At 35.5% G+C, this 18711-nt stretch overlaps 1 protein-coding gene across 1 annotated transcript in view; it reads left to right on the forward strand.

Annotated features, from left to right (window-relative positions):
* The window catches only part of STPG2 (sperm tail PG-rich repeat containing 2), a 303259-nt gene that overhangs the window by 15258 nt on the left and 269290 nt on the right, over nt 1–18711 (forward strand). The window contains exon 3 of the mRNA XM_065907238.1: nt 2180–2341. Coding sequence (XP_065763310.1) covers nt 2180–2341 — 162 coding nt within the window. The remainder of the gene's footprint in view (nt 1–2179; nt 2342–18711) is intronic.

Below are 18711 nucleotides of genomic sequence, written 5' to 3' on the forward strand. Positions count from 1 at the left end.
CTCAGGCTGAGTTTTAAAACTGTTAATGTTCATATTAATATGTAATATTTATCAAATAGATACTGATTTAAAAGTGCTTCTTTTAATTCATGTTTTCCCTGTCCAATTCAGTGTAATATAAAAGGAGGCCAAAGTCTACAAAACCGGGAAAAGCGTTTTAAGAAGTTTATTTCAGATGGTCCAGGGCCAGCAAGCTATGATCGATCTTATCCTGGAACACTGGCTGTTGTGAACAGGAAAACTCTGGAGGCTAAAAAGCATCTTCAGTCAGTATGTTGCTATTTTGATTTCTGTTCCTAATGACTTTTTTTTATAGCTAAAATAATGTAGAAATTGTATAATATTTTATGTGATAAGTACATTTAAAAAACCTTATGGTAAAAATTATCTGGTTTATTAGTATCCATATTGTAGTTCATAATTAAATGAATACTCTGTTTACAAATTTTAGTTTTTTACCTGTATTAACGTTTGACTTCATTTTTGCTTTTGATAAAAGTATAATCTCTTCCAGTGTCTGAGGTGAACAGAAAGTAAAGGAGATTTTAAAAGTTGCCATAGTGATTTACATCTGTATATAGAGGAAACTATTTGTTAAGTAATATTAATAATATAGTGAAAATTGAAACATGACTCCTGAAATAAATAAGCTTAAAATTTAGGTTAGAGAGAGATATATAGATCATTAATAATGTAAGATGAAATATGACAGATGCTAAGTGAATGATCATGTGATTAAGTGCCATAGGAACTTAAAGGAAGACTGATGTATTATGGGAAAGCATAGTTTGGAGATGGTTTATAGCAGAGGTTTGTTTTGATGCATAGGATTGCAATATCCTCTCCAGAGGATCAGTATATCTTTAATAAGTAAATTTTTAGATGACTAAATCATTTAAATGCCAGTATTTTATTTGATATACTTACACCAGGTGTGTGTGTATTAGTCACTCAGCCTTGTCTGACTCTTAGTGACCCCATGGACTGTAACCTGCCAGGTTCCTCTGTCCATAGAATTCTCCAGGCAAGAGTGGGCTGCCATTCCCTTCTTTGTGGGATCTTCCCGATGCAGGGATTGAACACAGGTCTCCTGCATTGGTAAAGGTGAATCTTTACCATCTGAGCCACCAGGGAAGTCCTATATTTATACTAATATTTCTAATATATGTTACTCCTTCTTGTTTTTATTTAAATTATAAAATATTTTACATTAAAGGAAATTCTGAAAAAACAGATAATCACCTGAAAACTTCTGACTCTTAACACTGATAATTCTGTTAATTTTTTTTAGTGTCAAACTGTATATGTATATGACTTTATTGTAGTTTTTCTTTAGTCACTAAGTCATGTTCGACTCTTTTGTGACCCCATGAACTGTATGTAGCCCGCCAGGTTCCTCTGTTCATGGGATTTTCCAGGCAGGAATACTAGAGAGGGTTGCTATTTCCTTCTCCACGGGATCTTCCTCATCCAGAGATTGAACCCCCATCTCATGCATTGGCAAGTGTGTTCTTTATCACTGAGCCTTCTGGGAAGCCATATGACTTTATACAGTGACATATAATATTACATAATTTAAATAGCTATAGTCAAACATTTAATTTTAATTTATATTTTTGATTTCCATTTAATGTTATATCAGATATTTTCCTTGCTACATAGTCTGCAAAATTAGGATTTTTATACAGGGCACTGGTAAGATGAAGATAAGTCAGGAGCTGGGAAGGAGTGGAGCCAGGAAATGTTACAGAAAAATGTAAAGTTTGTTTTGGCCTGGCAGATACTATGATTGCATAGCACAAATCCACTTGTAATTCCTGATTGTTGATGTGACTGTAGGAATGAATGCCTGTTTTTGAAATCACTAATAGTTGCTTTACTAAGCAAGATAAAAAACAACCAAGTGAGGGAGGTTCCTTACCTGCAATAGTGGCTGAAACAGTAGTTTGGTTTGCATTATGGTTTATGTTACTATTTAATAATAGTTTGATTAAATCTTGGTTTATATTATGAAGTAAGACTTGAATTCACTCTTTTAAATTACTTTTACAAACATTTTTGATTTATATTATAAAACTCATGAAGTCAATATTTAATAGTTGTCTTTTGTAAATTTTAATATTTTATTATTCATTCCTTCTCTTGTCTTTGAGTAAATAGTATAATTTTTTTTTAACAGAAAATGTCAAGGGCACTTACAGTTTTCAGAAGTGTTTATGTTCCTTCAATTCCTTTTGGACGGTCATATGGTTATGATATTAATGAGGATGACAGTATCATAAAACATTTACCACCTGCCAGTGACAGCACACTAGGTCCAGCATACTATAAACCTAAAATTGTAAGTATAATACATTTCACATTGACAGTTGGAAGACCATTTATGATAACAAATAGACCCCCAAATCTCACTGGCTTAATGCAGCAGAAATTCTTTTTTTTTTCTCATTCATATGGGCATTTCTGTTGATAAGAGACTTTCCTCCTTGTATAAATTCAGGATCACAGGCTTATTCCATTCATGCTACTGTCATCTCCAAGGGTCTTGGTGTCATATGTATCCATCCTGCAGAAGGGAAAGAGGACAGAGAACTGCTAGTGGGGTTTTTTCTAGGCTAGGCCTGGAAGTTCAGGGCACACTGAACTTTATATTATCTACTTTATTTTTTATATTTATTTATATAATATTATTTGTTATATTATATTATTTATATATAACTTTATATATTCCAGAAAAAGAGGAAATAGGTTTAACTTACTAAAAGTCTTCTGCTGCATTGTGTAAGCATATACAATACATAGATATTCTTTTCCTGAATTTGAAAGGAAAAAGCATTTTATTTATAAAATAACTTGTTTTTAAAAAAAATATTTATTTGCCTGTACCATGTTGTGGCATGTGGGATCTTTACTTGTGTCATGTGGGATCTAGTTACCTGACCAGGGATTGTACTGAGGTCCCCTATATTGGGACTGTAGAGTCTTAGCCACTGGACTACCAGGGAAGTCCTATGACAGAGTTTGAATGTAATAAGCATTATTTATTTCATAAGTGATCATTAAAACAGATAAGGAGTCTCTCTCTGATTTAAAATATCAAACATAATATAGCAGAGCCATCTTATCCAGGTTTTAAATTTCAAATGAGCGAAAATTTCATTCAGTCAGTTGAAATGTATGAGTTATCCATGAGTATAGATATGTCTGATTTTAGTTCATTACAAGACTGAAGCACATTGTGCTTTGAATCTGTTGTATTTTTATACTTTTATGGGATCTGGAAGAAGTAATCCTAGTGAGGAAAATGGCAAATTTAGGGTAGGGTTAAGGAGAGGCTAAAGAGACACCTTGGGCAAAGAAAACGTATACTCAGAATTTGGCTTAACTTTTATTCCCAGTACTTTCTTTCTTTCTTTCTTTTTTTAAAAATTATTTATTTATTTTAGTTTACAACATTGTATTAGTTTTGCCATACATTGACTTGAATCTGCCATGGGTGTACATGTGTTCCCCATCCTGAACCCCCCTCCCAACTCCCTCCCCATCCCATCCCTCTGGGTCATCCCAGTGCACCAGCCCTGAGCATCCTGTATCATGCATCAAACCTGGACTGGCGATTCGTTTCACATATGATAATTTACACATTTTAATGTCATTCTCCCATATCATCCCACCCTCGCCCTCCCCCACAGAGTCCAAAAGACTGTTCAATACATCTGTGTCTCTCTCTCTGTCTCACATACAGGGTTATCATTACCGTCTTTCTAAATTCCATATATATACATTAGTATACTGCATTGGTGTTTTTCTTTCTGGCTTACTTCACTCTGTATAATAGGCTCCAGTTTCATCCACCTCATTAGAACTGATTCAAATGTATTCTTTTGAAAGCTGTGGTACATATATGCAATGGAATATTACTCAACCATCACAGCTTTCTTATCCATTCATCTGCTGATAGGCATCTAGGTTACTTCCATATCCTGGCTATTATAAACAGTGCTGCGATGAACATTGGGGTACACATGTATCTTTCAATTCTGGTTTCCTCAGTGTGTATGCCCAGCAGCAGGATTGCTGGGTCATATGGCAGTTCTATTTCCTGTTTTTTAAGGAATCTCTACACTATTCTCCATAGTGGCTCTACTAGTTTGCATTCCCACCAACAGTGTAAGAGGGTTCCCTTTTCTCCAACCCTCTCCAGCATTTATTGCTTGTAGACTTTTGGATAGCAGCCATCCTGACTGGCATGTAATGGTACCTCATTGTGGTTTTGATTTGCATTTCTCTGATAATGAGTGATGTTGAGCATCTTTTCATGTGTTTGTTAGCCATCTGTATGTCTTCTTTGGAGAAATGTCTGTTTAGTTCTTTAGCCCACTTTTTGATTGGGTCATTTATTTTTCTGGAATTGAGCTTCAGGAGTTGCTTGTATATTTTTGAGATTAATTCTTTGTCCATTTCTTCATTTGCTATTATTTTCTCCCATTCTGAAGGTTGTCATTTCACTTTGTTTATAGTTTCCTTTGTTGTGCAGAAGCTTTTAATTTTAATTAGGTTCCATTTGTTTATTCTTGCTTTTATTTCCAATATTCTGGGAGATGGGTCATAGAGGATCCTGCTGTGATTCATGTCGGAGAGTGTTTTGCCTATGTTCTCCTCTAGGGGTTTTATAGTTTCTGGTCTTACATTTAGATCTTTAATCCATTTTGAGTTTATTTTTGTGTATGGTGTTAGAAAGTGTTCTAGTTTCATTCTTTTACAAGTGGTTGACCAGTTTTTCCAGCACCACTTGTTAAAGAGATTGTTTTTCTCCATTGTATATTCTTGCCTCCTTTGTCGAAGATAAGGTGTCCATAGGTGCGTGGATTTATCTCTGGGCTTTCTATTTTGTTCCATTGATCTACATTTCTGTCTTTGTGCCAGTACCACACTGTCTTGATGACTGTGGCTTTGTAGTAGAGTCTGAAGTCGGGCAAGTTGATTCCTCCAGTTCCATTCTTCTTTCTCAAAATTACTTTGGCTATTTGAGGTTTTTTGTATTTCCATACAAATTGTGAAATTATTTGTTCTAGTTCTGTGAAAAATACCATTGGTAGCTTGATAGGGATTGCATTGAATCTATAGATTGCTTTGGATAGTATACTCATTTTCACTGTATTGATTCTTCCGATCCATGAGCACAGTATATTTCTCCATCTATTTGTGTCCTCTTTGATTTGTTTCATCAGTGTTTTATAATTTTCTATATGTATGTCTTCTGTTTCTTTAGGTAGATTTATTCCTAAGTATTTTATTCTTTTTGTTGCAATGGTGAATGGAATTGTTTCCTTAATTTCTCTTTCTCTTTTCTCATTGTTAGTGTATAGGAATGCAAGGGATTTCTGTGTGTTAATTTTATATCCTGCAACTTTACTATATTCATTGGTTAGCTCTAGTAATTTTCTGGTAGAGTCTTTAGGGTTTTCTATGTAGAGGATCATGTCTTCTGCAAACAGTGAGAGTTTCACTTCTTCTTTTCCAATCTGGATTCCTTTTATTTCTTTTTCTGCTCTGATTGCTGTGGCCAAAACTTCCAAAACTGTATTGAATAGTAGTGTTGAGAGTGGGTACCCTTGTCTTGTTCCTGACTTTAGGGGAAATGCTTTCAATTTTTCACCATTGAGGATAATGTTTGCTGAGGGTTTGTCATATATAGTTTTTATTATGTTGAGGTATGTTCCTTCTATTCCTGCTTTCTGGAGGGTTTTTATCATAAATGTATGTTGAATTTTGTCAAAGGCTTTCTCTGCATCTATTGAGATAATCATGTGGTTTCCCAGTACTTTCTAATGTTTGAACATGTCTCCATTTTTGGGTGTAGGCTTAAGCACCTTGTGAAACCATTTGATTTTTGCTAACAGGTATACTGTGGCATTTTGGAGCCTTAGATACTTTGAATTGTTAAGTTTTTATTCCTAAAGTATTTTTATTGTAATTTATATAGTTGCACATTGACTAGTAAAAACAGATAACCATATACCCACCATTACATATAACACATAATAAAATTTTATTACACTTGAATTCAGTTCAGTTCAGTTCAGTTGCTCAGTCGTGTCCGACTCTTTATGACACCATAGATTGTAGCCCACCAGGTTCCTCTGTCCATGGGAATTCTCCAGGCCAAGAATAGTGGAGTGGGTTGCTATGCCATCCTCCAGGGGATCTTCCCAAACCGGGGATGGAACCCAGGTCTCCTGCATTGCAGGGAGACTTTTTACTGTCTGAGCCACCAGGGAAGCCCATATTAAAAAAAAATACATTATTATCATTACTCCCCTGCCCAAGTTTCCTCGCTCCTTTTGTCTCCCTTTGCAAAAGTAAACAGTGAATCTTTTAGTTCAGTTCAGTTCAGTCACTCTGTCATGCCTGATTCTTTGTGACCCCATGGACTGTAGTACGCCAGGCCTCCCTGTCCATCACCTACTCCTGGAGCTTACTAAACTCATGTCCATCAAGTTGGTGATGCCATCCAACCATCTCATCCTCTGTTGTCCCCTTTTCTCCTGCCTTTAATCACTATGAGCATCAGGATCTTTTCAAATGAGTCAGTTCTTCACAGCAGGTAGCCAAAGTATTAGAGTTTCAGCTTTAGCATCAGTCCTGCCAATTCAGGACTGATTTCTTTTAGGATGGATTGGTTAGATCTCCTTGTAGTCCAAGGGACTCTTAAGAGTCTTCTCCAACACCACAGTTCAAAAGCATCAATTCTTCATTGCCCAGCTTTCTTTATAGTCCAACTCTCACATGTATACATGACTACTGGAAAAAACCAAAACTTTGACTAGATGGAGCTTTGTCAGCAAAGTAATGTCTCTGCTTTTTAATATGCTGTGTATGTTGGTCATAACTTTTCTTCCAAGGCACAAGCGTCTTACTCTCATGGCTGCAGTCACCATCTGCAGTGATTTTGGAGCCCAAAAATATAAAGTCTCTCATTGTTTCCATTATTTCCCCGCCTATTTGCCATAAAGTGATGAGACTGGATGCCATGATCTTAGTTTTCTGAATGTTGAGCTTCAAGCCAACTTTTTCACTCTCCTATTTCACTTTCATGAAGGGGCTCTTTAGTTCTTCACTTTCTGCCATAAGGGTGGTGTCATCTGCATATCTGAGGTTATTGATATTTCTCCCGGCAATCTTAATTCTAGCTTGTGCTTCATCCAGCCCAGCATTTTGCATGACATACCCTACATATAAATTAAATTAGCAGGGTGACAATATACAGCCTTGACATACTCCTTTCCTAGTTTGGAACCAATCTGTTGTTCCATGTCCAGTTCTAACTGTTGCTTCTTAACCTACATGCAAATTTATCAGAGGCATGTCAGGTGGTCTGATATTCCCATCTCTTGAAGGATTTTCCACAGTTTGTTGTGATCCACACTGTCAAAGGCTTTGGAATAGTCAATGAAGCAGAAGTAGATGTTTTTCTGTAACTCTCTCACTTTTTTTGATGATCCAATGGATGGTGAAAGTTTGATCTCTGTTTCCTCTGCCTTTTCTATATCCAGCCTAAACATCTGGAGGTTCACTGTTCATGTCCTGTTGAAGCCTGGCTTGGAGAATTTTGAGCATTACTTTGCTAGTGTGTGAGATGAGCGCCATTGTGTGGTAGTTTGAGCATTCTTTGGCATTGCCTTTCTTTGGGATTGGAATAAAACTGATCTTTTCCAGTGGCCACTGTTGAGTTTTCCAAATTTACTGGCATAGTGAGTGCTTCACTTTCACAGCATCATCTTTCAGGATTTGAAATAGCTCAATTGGAATTCCATCACCTCCACTCGCTTTGTTTGTAGTGATGCTTCTTAAGGCCCACTTGACTTCACAGTCCAGGATGTCTAGCTCTAGTGACTGATCACACCATCATGGTTTTCTGGGTCATGAAGATCTTTTTTGCATAATTCTTCTGTGTATTCTTGCCTCTCTTCTTAATATCTTCTGCTTCTGTTAGGTCCATACCATTTCTGTCCTTTATTGAGCCCATCTTTGTATTAAATGTTCCCCTGGTATCTTTAATTTTCTTGAAGAGATCTCTAGTTTTTCCCATTCTATTGTTTTCCTCTATATCTTTGCATTAATCACAGAGGAAGGCTTTCTTATCTCTCCTGGCTATTCTTTGGAACTCTGCATTCAAATGGGTATATCTTTCCTTTTGTCCTTTGCTTTTCACTTCTTTTCACAGCTATTTGTAAGGTCTCCTTAGATAACCATTTTGCCTTTTTTCATTTCTTTTTCTTGGGGATGGTCTTGATCACTGCTTCCTGTATAATGTCACAAACCTCTGTCCATAGTTCTTCAGGTACTCTGTCAGCTCTAATCCCTTGAATCTATTTGCCACTTCTATTGTATATCATAAAGGATTTTATTTAGGTCATGCTTGAATGGTCTAGTGATTTTCCCTACTTTTTTCAGTTTACATCTGAATTTGGCAATAAGGAGTTCATGATCTGAGCCACAGTCAACTCCCGGTCTTGTTTTGCTGACTGTATAGAGCTTCTCCATCTTTGTTTGCAAAGAATAGAATCCATTTCATTATGGTATTGACCATCTGGTGATGTCCATGTGTAGGATCTTCTCTTGTGTTGCTGGAAGTAGGTGTTTGCTATGACCAGTGTGTTCTCTTGGCAAAACTCTGCCTTGCCCTGCTTCATTCTGTACTCCAAGGCCAAACTTGCCTATTATTCCAGGTTTTCTTGACTTCCGACTTTTGCATTGCAGTCCCTTGTAATGAAAAGGACATCTCTTTTGGGTGTTAATTCTAGACGGTCTTGTAGGTCTTCATAGAACCATTGAACTTCAACTTCTTCAGCATTGTCAGTTGGGGCATAGACTTGGATTACTGTGTTATTGAATGGCTTGCCTTGGAAACAAACAGAGATCATTCTGTCATTTTTGAGATTGCATCAAGTACTGCATTTTGGATTCTTTTATTGACTATGATGGCTACTCCATTTCTTCGAAGGGATTCTTACCCACCTTAGTAGATATAATGGCCATCATAGTTAAATGCATCCATTCCAGTCCATTTTAGTTTACTGATTCCTAAAATGTTGATGTTCACTTTTGCCATTTCCTGTTTGACCACTTCCAATTTGCCTTGATTCATGGACCTAACATTTCGGGACCCTAAGCAATATTGCGCTTTGCAGCATCACACTTTACTTCTATCATCAGTCACATCCACAACTGGGTGTTGTTTTTGCTTTGGCTCCTTCTCTTCATTCTCTCTGCAGTTATTTTCCACAGATCTCCAGTAGTATATTGGGCACCTTCCGACCTGGGGAGTTCATCTTTCATTGTCCTGTCTTTTTGCCTTTTCATACTGTTCATGGTGTTCTCAAGGCAAGAATACTGAAGTGGTTTGCCATTTCCTTCTCCAGTGGACCACATTTTGAATCTTTACTACGTTTATATAACAAATGTTGTGTGATTTCAAACATTTAAGTAATGGTATCATCTGGTAAGTAGGTTTCTTCCTATTTCACTTAATGCTATATTTTCTAGATAAAACATATAAATATATTTGATCTAATTTACTCATTGTTTCCAGTTAGTGAATTTCCTTTTAAAAAAAATTTATATTTTGAAAAAATTTCAGATTGAGAGAAAAGTAACAAGAATAATACAAGTAATTACTATATACTTTTCACTTAGATCCTGCAGTTAACACTTTATTATATTTGCTTTGTCATTTCCTCCATATATATTTCTATCCTTATTTCAGTTTAGCAATTTCAGAGTACTGCATTTCAAACATGATGCCCCTTTATAAATATATTAATGTAGAATTTCTAAGAACAAGAATTCTCTATTATGAACTCAATATAATGATCAAAATCAGAAAAATTTCACTCATATAATGCTATCATCTAATGTATAGATATTTTTAAAGTATTGCTAGTTATCTCAATATGTTCTTTAAAAATGAGTTTTGGTCTAGAGTCTTAAATTAGTATTATAAGCTGCATTTAGTTGTGTCCCCTTAGATTCCTTTAATTGGGAAAGTTGTTCAATCTTTTGTTGTGTTTTGTAGTCTTGACTTTTTAAAGAGTACGGAGTGTTTATTTTGTCCAATATGTTTCCATTTTGGATTTGTGTATGTTTTATCATGATTAGGATAAGTTTATCTTTTTGGCTGGAATGAAAGTGATGTATCAGTGTATCACATAAAGAGGGACAGGATGTTTACTTATCTGGTAATTGGTGATGTTAACTTGAGGGGATGTCTTCTAGTTTTATCTACTGTAAAGTTACTATTTTTAAAAATTATAAATGGAACCCATTTACTTTAAAAATGAATAGATATGCTGTTCCTTATCAAACTCTCACCTATTTAACATTCATTGATGATGCCTGAATCAGTTTTATTGTGATGTTTACTAAATGATGGTTTTCTAATTCCATATTTTCTTTTAACATTTTTTGTTGGCATTTTAACGAACTGCTTTATGTTCTTTTTCATTTATGTATTTATATCAGTATGGGGTCTTAAATTCCTGTTTTACTCCAAAGGTTGTAATTTATTACTCTTACTTTTTATTTTGAAGTTAAAATTATCTAGTATTTGACCCTGAGAGCTCTTTAAATCTGCTTATTGTGCTTTTGACATTCACTGAGCACAACATTTATGTGTTTTATTTTATGGCACAATAAAATGCACCAGACCCATCTTGTTTTTTCCCTGCGCCAGTTGTTCAAATCAGTCATTTCCTCAAGGAGCCCTACTTTTTTAGTAGAAAATAATATTTCAAAACAATATCAGTACACTAGGTATGTTTGGAAAAGGAAGTGGCAACCCACTCCAGTGTTCTTGCCTGGAGAATCCCAGGGATGGGAGAGCTGTCTATGGGGTTGCACAGAGTTGGACATGACTGAAGTGACTTAGCAGCAGCAGCAGCAGCAGGTGTGTTTAGGATATCATTCCTTCTGGGCCATCTCAATGGACAGAGTTATAAATCTATACTTTTTCTTACTTATTAAAAACTTTGAGCTTATATTGATCTCTCTGATTCCAGTTCAGTGCCACATAATTATTCCAGTATTTCCTTTGCCATATTTGATCTCCCTTCTCTCACATAACCTGGCTCACACTGTTCTCAGTATAGTTACTTATTTGCTTAATCTTGTAAAACACTGAAAATGCTTTCAGGATTGAAAACCATTTTCAGACTTGAGAAGGTGCAAAGTTCTTACCTCTATGTGAATATGTGGTTCTATACAAGTGGGAAGTGAAAGCTCAGACAGACTTATAAACTGCCTACTTGAATGTTGAAGGTGTGTTTCAACTCATGCACAGAGCATGTCTGCAAAGGTTGGAGACTTACTGGTTCAAGGGCATTAAGAAAACTCCTGTCCAGCCATTACCTGACCAATTAGCTAACCAAACTGAGACTTTAGTGAACACACATGACAGAGAATACAGAATTTAGAGAATTAGTTCAGGAAAATCACAGAACAAAACAAACAAAAACAGAATTAGGGGCAGGAGGGGGATTCTGATTTTTGAGTTTCCTCATTGAATTATCTCAGATGTCTGGTTTACAACATAATTATGATACATACAAAGAACAAAAAGTATATGGCTCATACGCAGGAAAAGAAGCAATCATTAGAATCTGTTCTTGAGGAAGCCAGGATGTTGGACTTATTAGATAAAGTCTTTGGCTCAACTAATTTAAATACAATCAAATAACTAAAGGACTTGGACTTTCCAGGGCTGCAGTGGTAAAGCATCTGCCTGCCAATTCAGGAGACACAGGAGATGTTAGTTCAGTCCCTGGGTCGGGAAGATCCCCTGGAGTAGGAAATGGCAACTCACTCCAGTATTCTTGCCTGGAAAATTCCATGGACAGAGGAGCCTGGTGGACTACAGTCCTTGGGATTGCAAAAAGTTAGACACAGCTGAGCAGCTGAACAGATCAAACATCAAACATACTAACATAAGCATGATGAGAATCAAAGAAAGAAAAAGGGGCGGAGAGAATATCTGAAGAAATAATAACTTGGAAACACCCCAAATTTGTTGAAAAATGATCTACACCTACAGGAAGCTCAATGAATTGCAAGTAGTGTAAATTCAAAGAGATGCACACCGAGATATAACACAAAATGTTAAATACCAAAGGCAATGAGAAATCTTGAAAGAAGCGAGAGACATGGCAAGGAATCCCTAAGAAGACTAACAGCTTACTTATCAGAGAAAATGGAGGCTGGAAGGCAATGAAGTGATACATTCAAAATGCTGAAATAAAAAGCATTGTTAAACAAGAATTCTATAATCGGCAGAAAAATTCTTTGAAAATGAAAGCAAAATTAAGATTCCCAGGTGAACAGAAACCTATAGACTTTATCTCTAGCACTGGAGTTCCTCAGGATGAAATGAAGGTTTATTAGATAATAGCTCAAATTCTCTTTAAAGAATTAAAATACAAAGGTAAAGGCAAATAGACAACCTGGCATGATTTTATTTTTGGTTTATAACTCCTCTTTTTTGGAAATTTCTGTTGATTGTGGAACATAATAGAGATACATTATATGTTCGAATACAGATATTCTAAGACCTGATTGATTGCTCTGTAAACTTTACGAAGAACCAACTTACCTCCAGTAAAATGGAGAGTAAGTATTTTGAGGTTATAGATACGTCTCCTGTTCACACCCTGAGAATCCCCATTTCTTTGTGGCTCTGGGGCCTTTTGTCCCAAGATTGTTTTGCACCCCCCTCTCTTTGCCATACCTGGTTTTCCAGGCCTTGACTGGCCTATCCTGTCAGTCATATAAAAATAGTTTTCATCAACAGATAGTGCTGTTATCTTACATATCTAAGTAAGATATGCTTAGAAGAACAATGGAGATCTGTAAAAATTGCACTGGAATGAATGGCGGCCCTGTGATCTGATAGAAGTATGTTCTGTCCAAGGTAAAGGACCATGATGAAATGTAGTGGAATGTAACTAGACTGCCTGGGTTTCTTTCTTTGCTTTTCTGCTTAATAGTTACTTGTCTTTGACCAAGTTTCTTAAGCTGTTTATGATGTTTCCTTATCTAACGTATCCTGGGAAAAAACTTTGTTCTAATACATTGGAACTATCAATAAATATTTCTTTTTCACAATAGTCATTGATCCTTGGTCTTGGCTTAAACAGTTCTCTAGTCTTAAATCCCAAAATGTTATTCTTGTTTTAAAATTGTATTTTTTATATATGCTATTTCTTTGTTTCAGAATAATATCTACTAAAAGGCTTGAATAATGCCTCCAAGCTTTCCTAGATGTATAAAGCCTTTTTCACATGTGAATAAACATTAACATAGAACTTTTGATTCCTTTTTGGCTAAATTATTATTTATAGAAGAGAGAAATAAGAAAAGTTATAATTTTAATAGGTCCAACTTATCTGATGACATGTTTTAGTAATAACTGAGTCAATTCAACTTGTATTTATTAGAATAAAAAATCTAGATTGAATTTAAGAAAACATGTTTGTAGAAACATAGATTTACATATAAATTAAAGACATAATTGTTAATATTAAAGAAGCTTCAACAAAGCATAGCTGGAGTAGCTTAGTAGCTGGAGGTTTATATTTCTTGTTTTTTCCTGCAAAAAAAAATAGGTGCCTCACAGGCTATTTTCAAATTGATATTGTAGTAATGTTAATTCAAGTATTAACCAAATTTCTGATAATTCTGTGTATCTCTTTAGCTGCTTTGTGAGATTATGCTGTATGTGGGATATGCTATATGTGAGATATGCTTATATGCTATAAGATGTAAATATTAATATAAAATTGAGAAAATAATCCAAGAGATAGGTAATTATTGTGATTATTCACTGAACCATTGAAATAACATCTGCTGAAGGTATTTTATATACTTTAACTATGGAAACACCTATAAAGTTAAAAGCTATGTAAGACTCAAGCCACCAAATAATTTTCAGCTATATTTAATCTATAAAAGGAAATTCTGTATAAGTTATTTTGTATGACTCTTTGAATGATAAAATTTGGCTTCTTTCTCTTTTTAAAAAGAAGAGCCCAGGGAACCATTGGGAATTTGCTTTTCAGAGGTGGATTTTGCAAGCAGGGTTTTGCGGCTGGAATTATAACACTGACCTACTTGCTAATAATAACATGTTGGGAACTACCTGTGTGCTGCCACACTGGAGTGCAGTCTATTAGTGTTTGAACTGCTGCACCTTGGGACTCGTAATTCTTCACAAATTCTCTTTCTTCACTTAATTATGGAAAAGATATGAGGAGAAAGTTGCATAGCCCCTTCATTTATTTCACTGTCAGTGAAAGTGGCAGTTAGTAATTCTTCAAGTTATATTACATCATTCACTTAAAATAATGTAGCTCCTTGCTGAGTTTGCTTCAATTAAGTCATATTTTATTTGCTAATGATTTTACAAGTTAGCAATGACCTTGAAGGATGGTGTTGTCAACACATCTCGACATAGAGAATGTGATATAGAACAAAGAGTATGTCAGTTTATTCTTTATTTTCTGTCTGTATTTTTAAAAGACTTTTAAATTAAATTTCCAATTGAACATTTACGTGAGAACTACAGAGGTTAGTGAATTAAGTAGTTCATGTGGTTTAGAAGAAATAAATTTCAGTTTATACACAGGAAAAGGATATTGCTGGTGTCTTGAATGGTGTGTGTGTGTTTAAGTATGTTTGTTTGTGCATAATCTTTCCTTCTGTTGGATTAGTTTTAAGAATTGTTAAGCAGTTAACCTCCAAAATCCCAATGATTAACCTGAAGAAAGCTTCTTGGATCTAATTCTACTTGAATATAATTTATCCTGAAATGCTATGTTGAAACAGTTACTCTAAAACTAACATAGTTTTTCAGTTCAGTTTAGTTGCTCAGTCGTGTCCAACTCTTTGCAACTCCATGGACTGCAGCACGCCAGGCCTCCCTGTCCATCACCAACTCCCAGTGTTTATTCAAACTCATGTCCATTGAATCGGTGATGCTATCCAACTATCTCATCCTCTGTTGTCCCCTTCTCCTCCCCCCTTCAATCTTTCCCAGCATCAGGGTCTTTTCCAATGAGCCAGTTCTTCCCAGCAGGTGGCCAAAGTATTGGAGTTTCAGCTTCAGTATCAGTCCTTCCAATGAATATTCAGGACTGATTTCCTTTAGGATCTCCTTACAGTCCAAGGGACTCTCAAGAATCTTCTCCAACACCACAGTTGAAAAGCATCAATTCTTCGGTGCTCAATTTTTTTAGGCTATAAAAATATAATGTTAAGGATGCTTTGTCAAAATGCTCTGTTTTAAAATATGAATTTTATTTTTAAAAATCTATAAGCTATAGCAAATCAATAGATATGCTCCTGCCTGAAATATAGAAAATGTCTGGTGCATCTAACCTGGCTGTATTATATGAAAAGAGAGTTCTACATTTATTTTATTACTTATTATGCCTAAAATCTTCACAATTATGAAATTTTGCTTTATTTCAAAGTAAATAAAGTACAACACAAATGAGAAAACTTTCTTTCTGACATCAAAACTGTGTATGTACTTTAAAATCTATGCCTCTGTTAAGTAATTTCATTTGAAAGGTCATTTAGAACACTTATCTTAGCAAAAAGTGTTGTATGGCTCAGCACTCTTTCCTTTCTGAAACCCTCTGGGGTGCAGCAGGCTTCAGAGTTGCCGCTGACCCAAAGGAATAGGCTGCTTTGCAGCTACTCTAGTGGAAAACATGGTTTCTTCCAGGACTCCTCTTTTACCATCTGCTATTCTGTTGGTTGTGTCAGGCTGTGCTGTTTTTCTGTGCTATTCTGCTAGGTGTTATGGTATTTGTCTTTGCACACTAGACCCAAAGCCTTTGAATGGTCTGACTACCATTATTTCCTTTTGTGTTATATTCAGAGGTGCTAGAGTGGTGTAAGCTCCATGCATTAGAGAGATTGGTGGGAAAGCCCTTTTAATTTTTATTTATAGCTCTGTTCCTTCTAGGATTGACAAGAATCTGGGCTTGGGAATCATATATCAACCTATTTATAATAATATCATCATCTTGCTTTGATTTGGTACTTTATAGAGTGTTATATCTTCATAGTGTGTTCAAGCTAAGCATCCCTAGTGAAGAAGGGCAATAGTTCTCTGCTCTTTGTGTTGTAGTTTGTTAGAAGGAATCTGTATACCAATTAGCTAAGCACAACAAGATGAGTTGCAGTGCTGGAAATATTCTAGTGGAAATAAGAATTAATCCTTTTTATTTATGTAACAAGTTTTCCCAGGCTTCATTGGATTGTGGGTGCTAAAGAGCATCACAGTTATGTTAGCAACTCAAATATATTCATATTGTCTCCTGTTGATGTGGTGGAACTCAAGGCTTCTTCAAAGTTCTCCTTTGCAGAAGCTTCTAGAAGGGCTGTCTCAACCATGCTCCTGAACAAGCCTGTTTCCCCTGAGACAGCACCTGCTGCCCCAGGCACCTTCGTCTCTCGCCAGATGGTGCTCTCTGCTGGGCATTTCTGCCCATGTACTCCATCACAGTGAAAGCTGCACGATAAGCTCAGGTGAAGTCAGGAGATAGTGCTTTTCTCTCTGTGTTATACTCCATTAGCTAGAAGGGTCTAAAAGGAGCACTGATTTTTTTTTACCAGTGTTTTAATGAAATAGATCTTTTAGGTTTTTATCATAGCCCTTTTGCACTCCACAGAACACAGGCATAAATCCATTGGGGGATTGTGTTGTAGAAGGCAAATTCAGTCAACAGAGAAGTAGAAAGCATTGCCACTCTTTTGACTGTAAGATTTTCTTACTGGATGTTGGTTATCATGATTAGCTGCTTCCCATAGGATTAGTTTTTGCATTTACCTTCCGGTTGATTTGTTTTGTTAGTTCACTAGTCATTCCAAAATATGTCTGACTCTTACATGGACATAGCTAGTAACTCCCTGTTTCTATACCCTCAGTTCCAACATCTTGTACCACCCCAAGAAAGGAGACTTACTGTAATTCAATTTCTGTAGATTACCATCTATGATGAAAGAATCAACAAAGGTTCCATTTCGTTTCATTCAAGCATCAAAGTTCTGTCAGATGATGTTTGCCTCTGTTTAATTCTTTAAGATCAGAATTAAAGAATTCTGTAAAAGGAAAAGTTTAGTTTTATTGATTTTGTATTTTATAGTATTTGAGGGCTAGTTTTTAGTGGTGAGTTCTAGGAAATAAAAGATGTTTTCACATAGTAGGAAACCTTTGTGCTGTAGCAGCTTATTTTTGAATTTTGTTGTGGCACCATTCTGGAGTGATGCCTGTCTTAACTAGGAAGTCTGTCTTTGTTAGGGCCTAATGGCAGTGCTTCCAGTTTATTTCCAACCATTTATGGCAGGAATGGAGTGGGTTTTAGCATTCTTCCTTCACTTCATGTAATGGCACCAGTGCAAATAAATCTCTACGATTATTAGTAGTTTTGAGAATTGCTCTGTAATCACTACCCATGAGTCTGTCCTTACCTCCAGTATCTGTCTTCCTGGGCATATTAATAGGGTTCAGCTGAGGTTTCTTTCACATGCAGCGAGGTCTTTTTCTGGTTCTAATCTCTGCTGTGCTATATTTTCCAAAAATTCCTTGAAGTGGAATGTGAATGTGAATGATACCTTCTCTTAGTTTCTGAAGAAAAAAAAAAAGAGTGAAAGTCTTTCAGTCATGTCCAACTCTCTGTGACTATATAGTCCATGGAATTCTCCACACCAGAATACTGGAGTGGATAGCGATTCCCTTTTCTAGGGAATATCTCCAATGTAGGGATTGAACCCAGGTTTCCCGCATTGCAGGTGAATTCTTTACCAGCACTGATAATTTGAGTCTATTTTACACTGTTCTTTTGAGATTCTGGCAGGAATCTGATTCGATTCACCAGTCTGAACTAGAATTTTGTCTTCTTAACATTCAATCACTATTTATTTAATTAATATTGCTTATAATGGTAATTGAGAGAGATTGGTTCCACTGTTCTAGAACAGCAATGGTCACCTATGAACAACTGGCACACTGTTTTATGCAGTTAAACTACAAGTTTATGTTACTGGGATTTTATTCATTGTATATATATATATTGTTTTAATAATCCATGCCTATTTTAAAGCCGTATTTTTACAAATATGAATTAAAAGTGAAATAGAGTTTAAGTTTACATCAGTTAAAAAATAAGATTTTATAAATTTTTCAAATTATTACTCAACATAAAAGAATTCCTATAAGAAACACTACTATTCTTGTTTCATATTATATTATTATTGTCTAACGAAAGCAGGTGTTTTTAACTTCTCTGAAACAAAATCTTCAGTGAGTCATGCTTAATTTTGGTATTTTTTTTATAGTGGATATTAAGGAAGATGATTGTTGATTTCTCATGTCACAAATGACTTCTTTGGTGTTAAAGTACTGATCCTGATCTTAAATAGTAACTATAAAATGAATTGAGTTTAATTTTTGTTGTGTATTTGTTACTCCATGAAAATTTTACATGACTATCTTATAGACATAAATATCAAGTAATTAGACATTATCTAGTATCTGTTGGTGATGTTTGAATTCTAATTTAATTTCTTAAAATTAATTTAAGTTCTATTTAATTAAGTCATTTGTGTTAGACTTTCCCTAAATCATGCAATTCTGCCCTTCCTCCCTAA

This window comes from Muntiacus reevesi, chromosome 16, assembly GCF_963930625.1.
Source record: "Muntiacus reevesi chromosome 16, mMunRee1.1, whole genome shotgun sequence".
Lineage (NCBI taxonomy): Eukaryota > Metazoa > Chordata > Mammalia > Artiodactyla > Cervidae > Muntiacus > Muntiacus reevesi.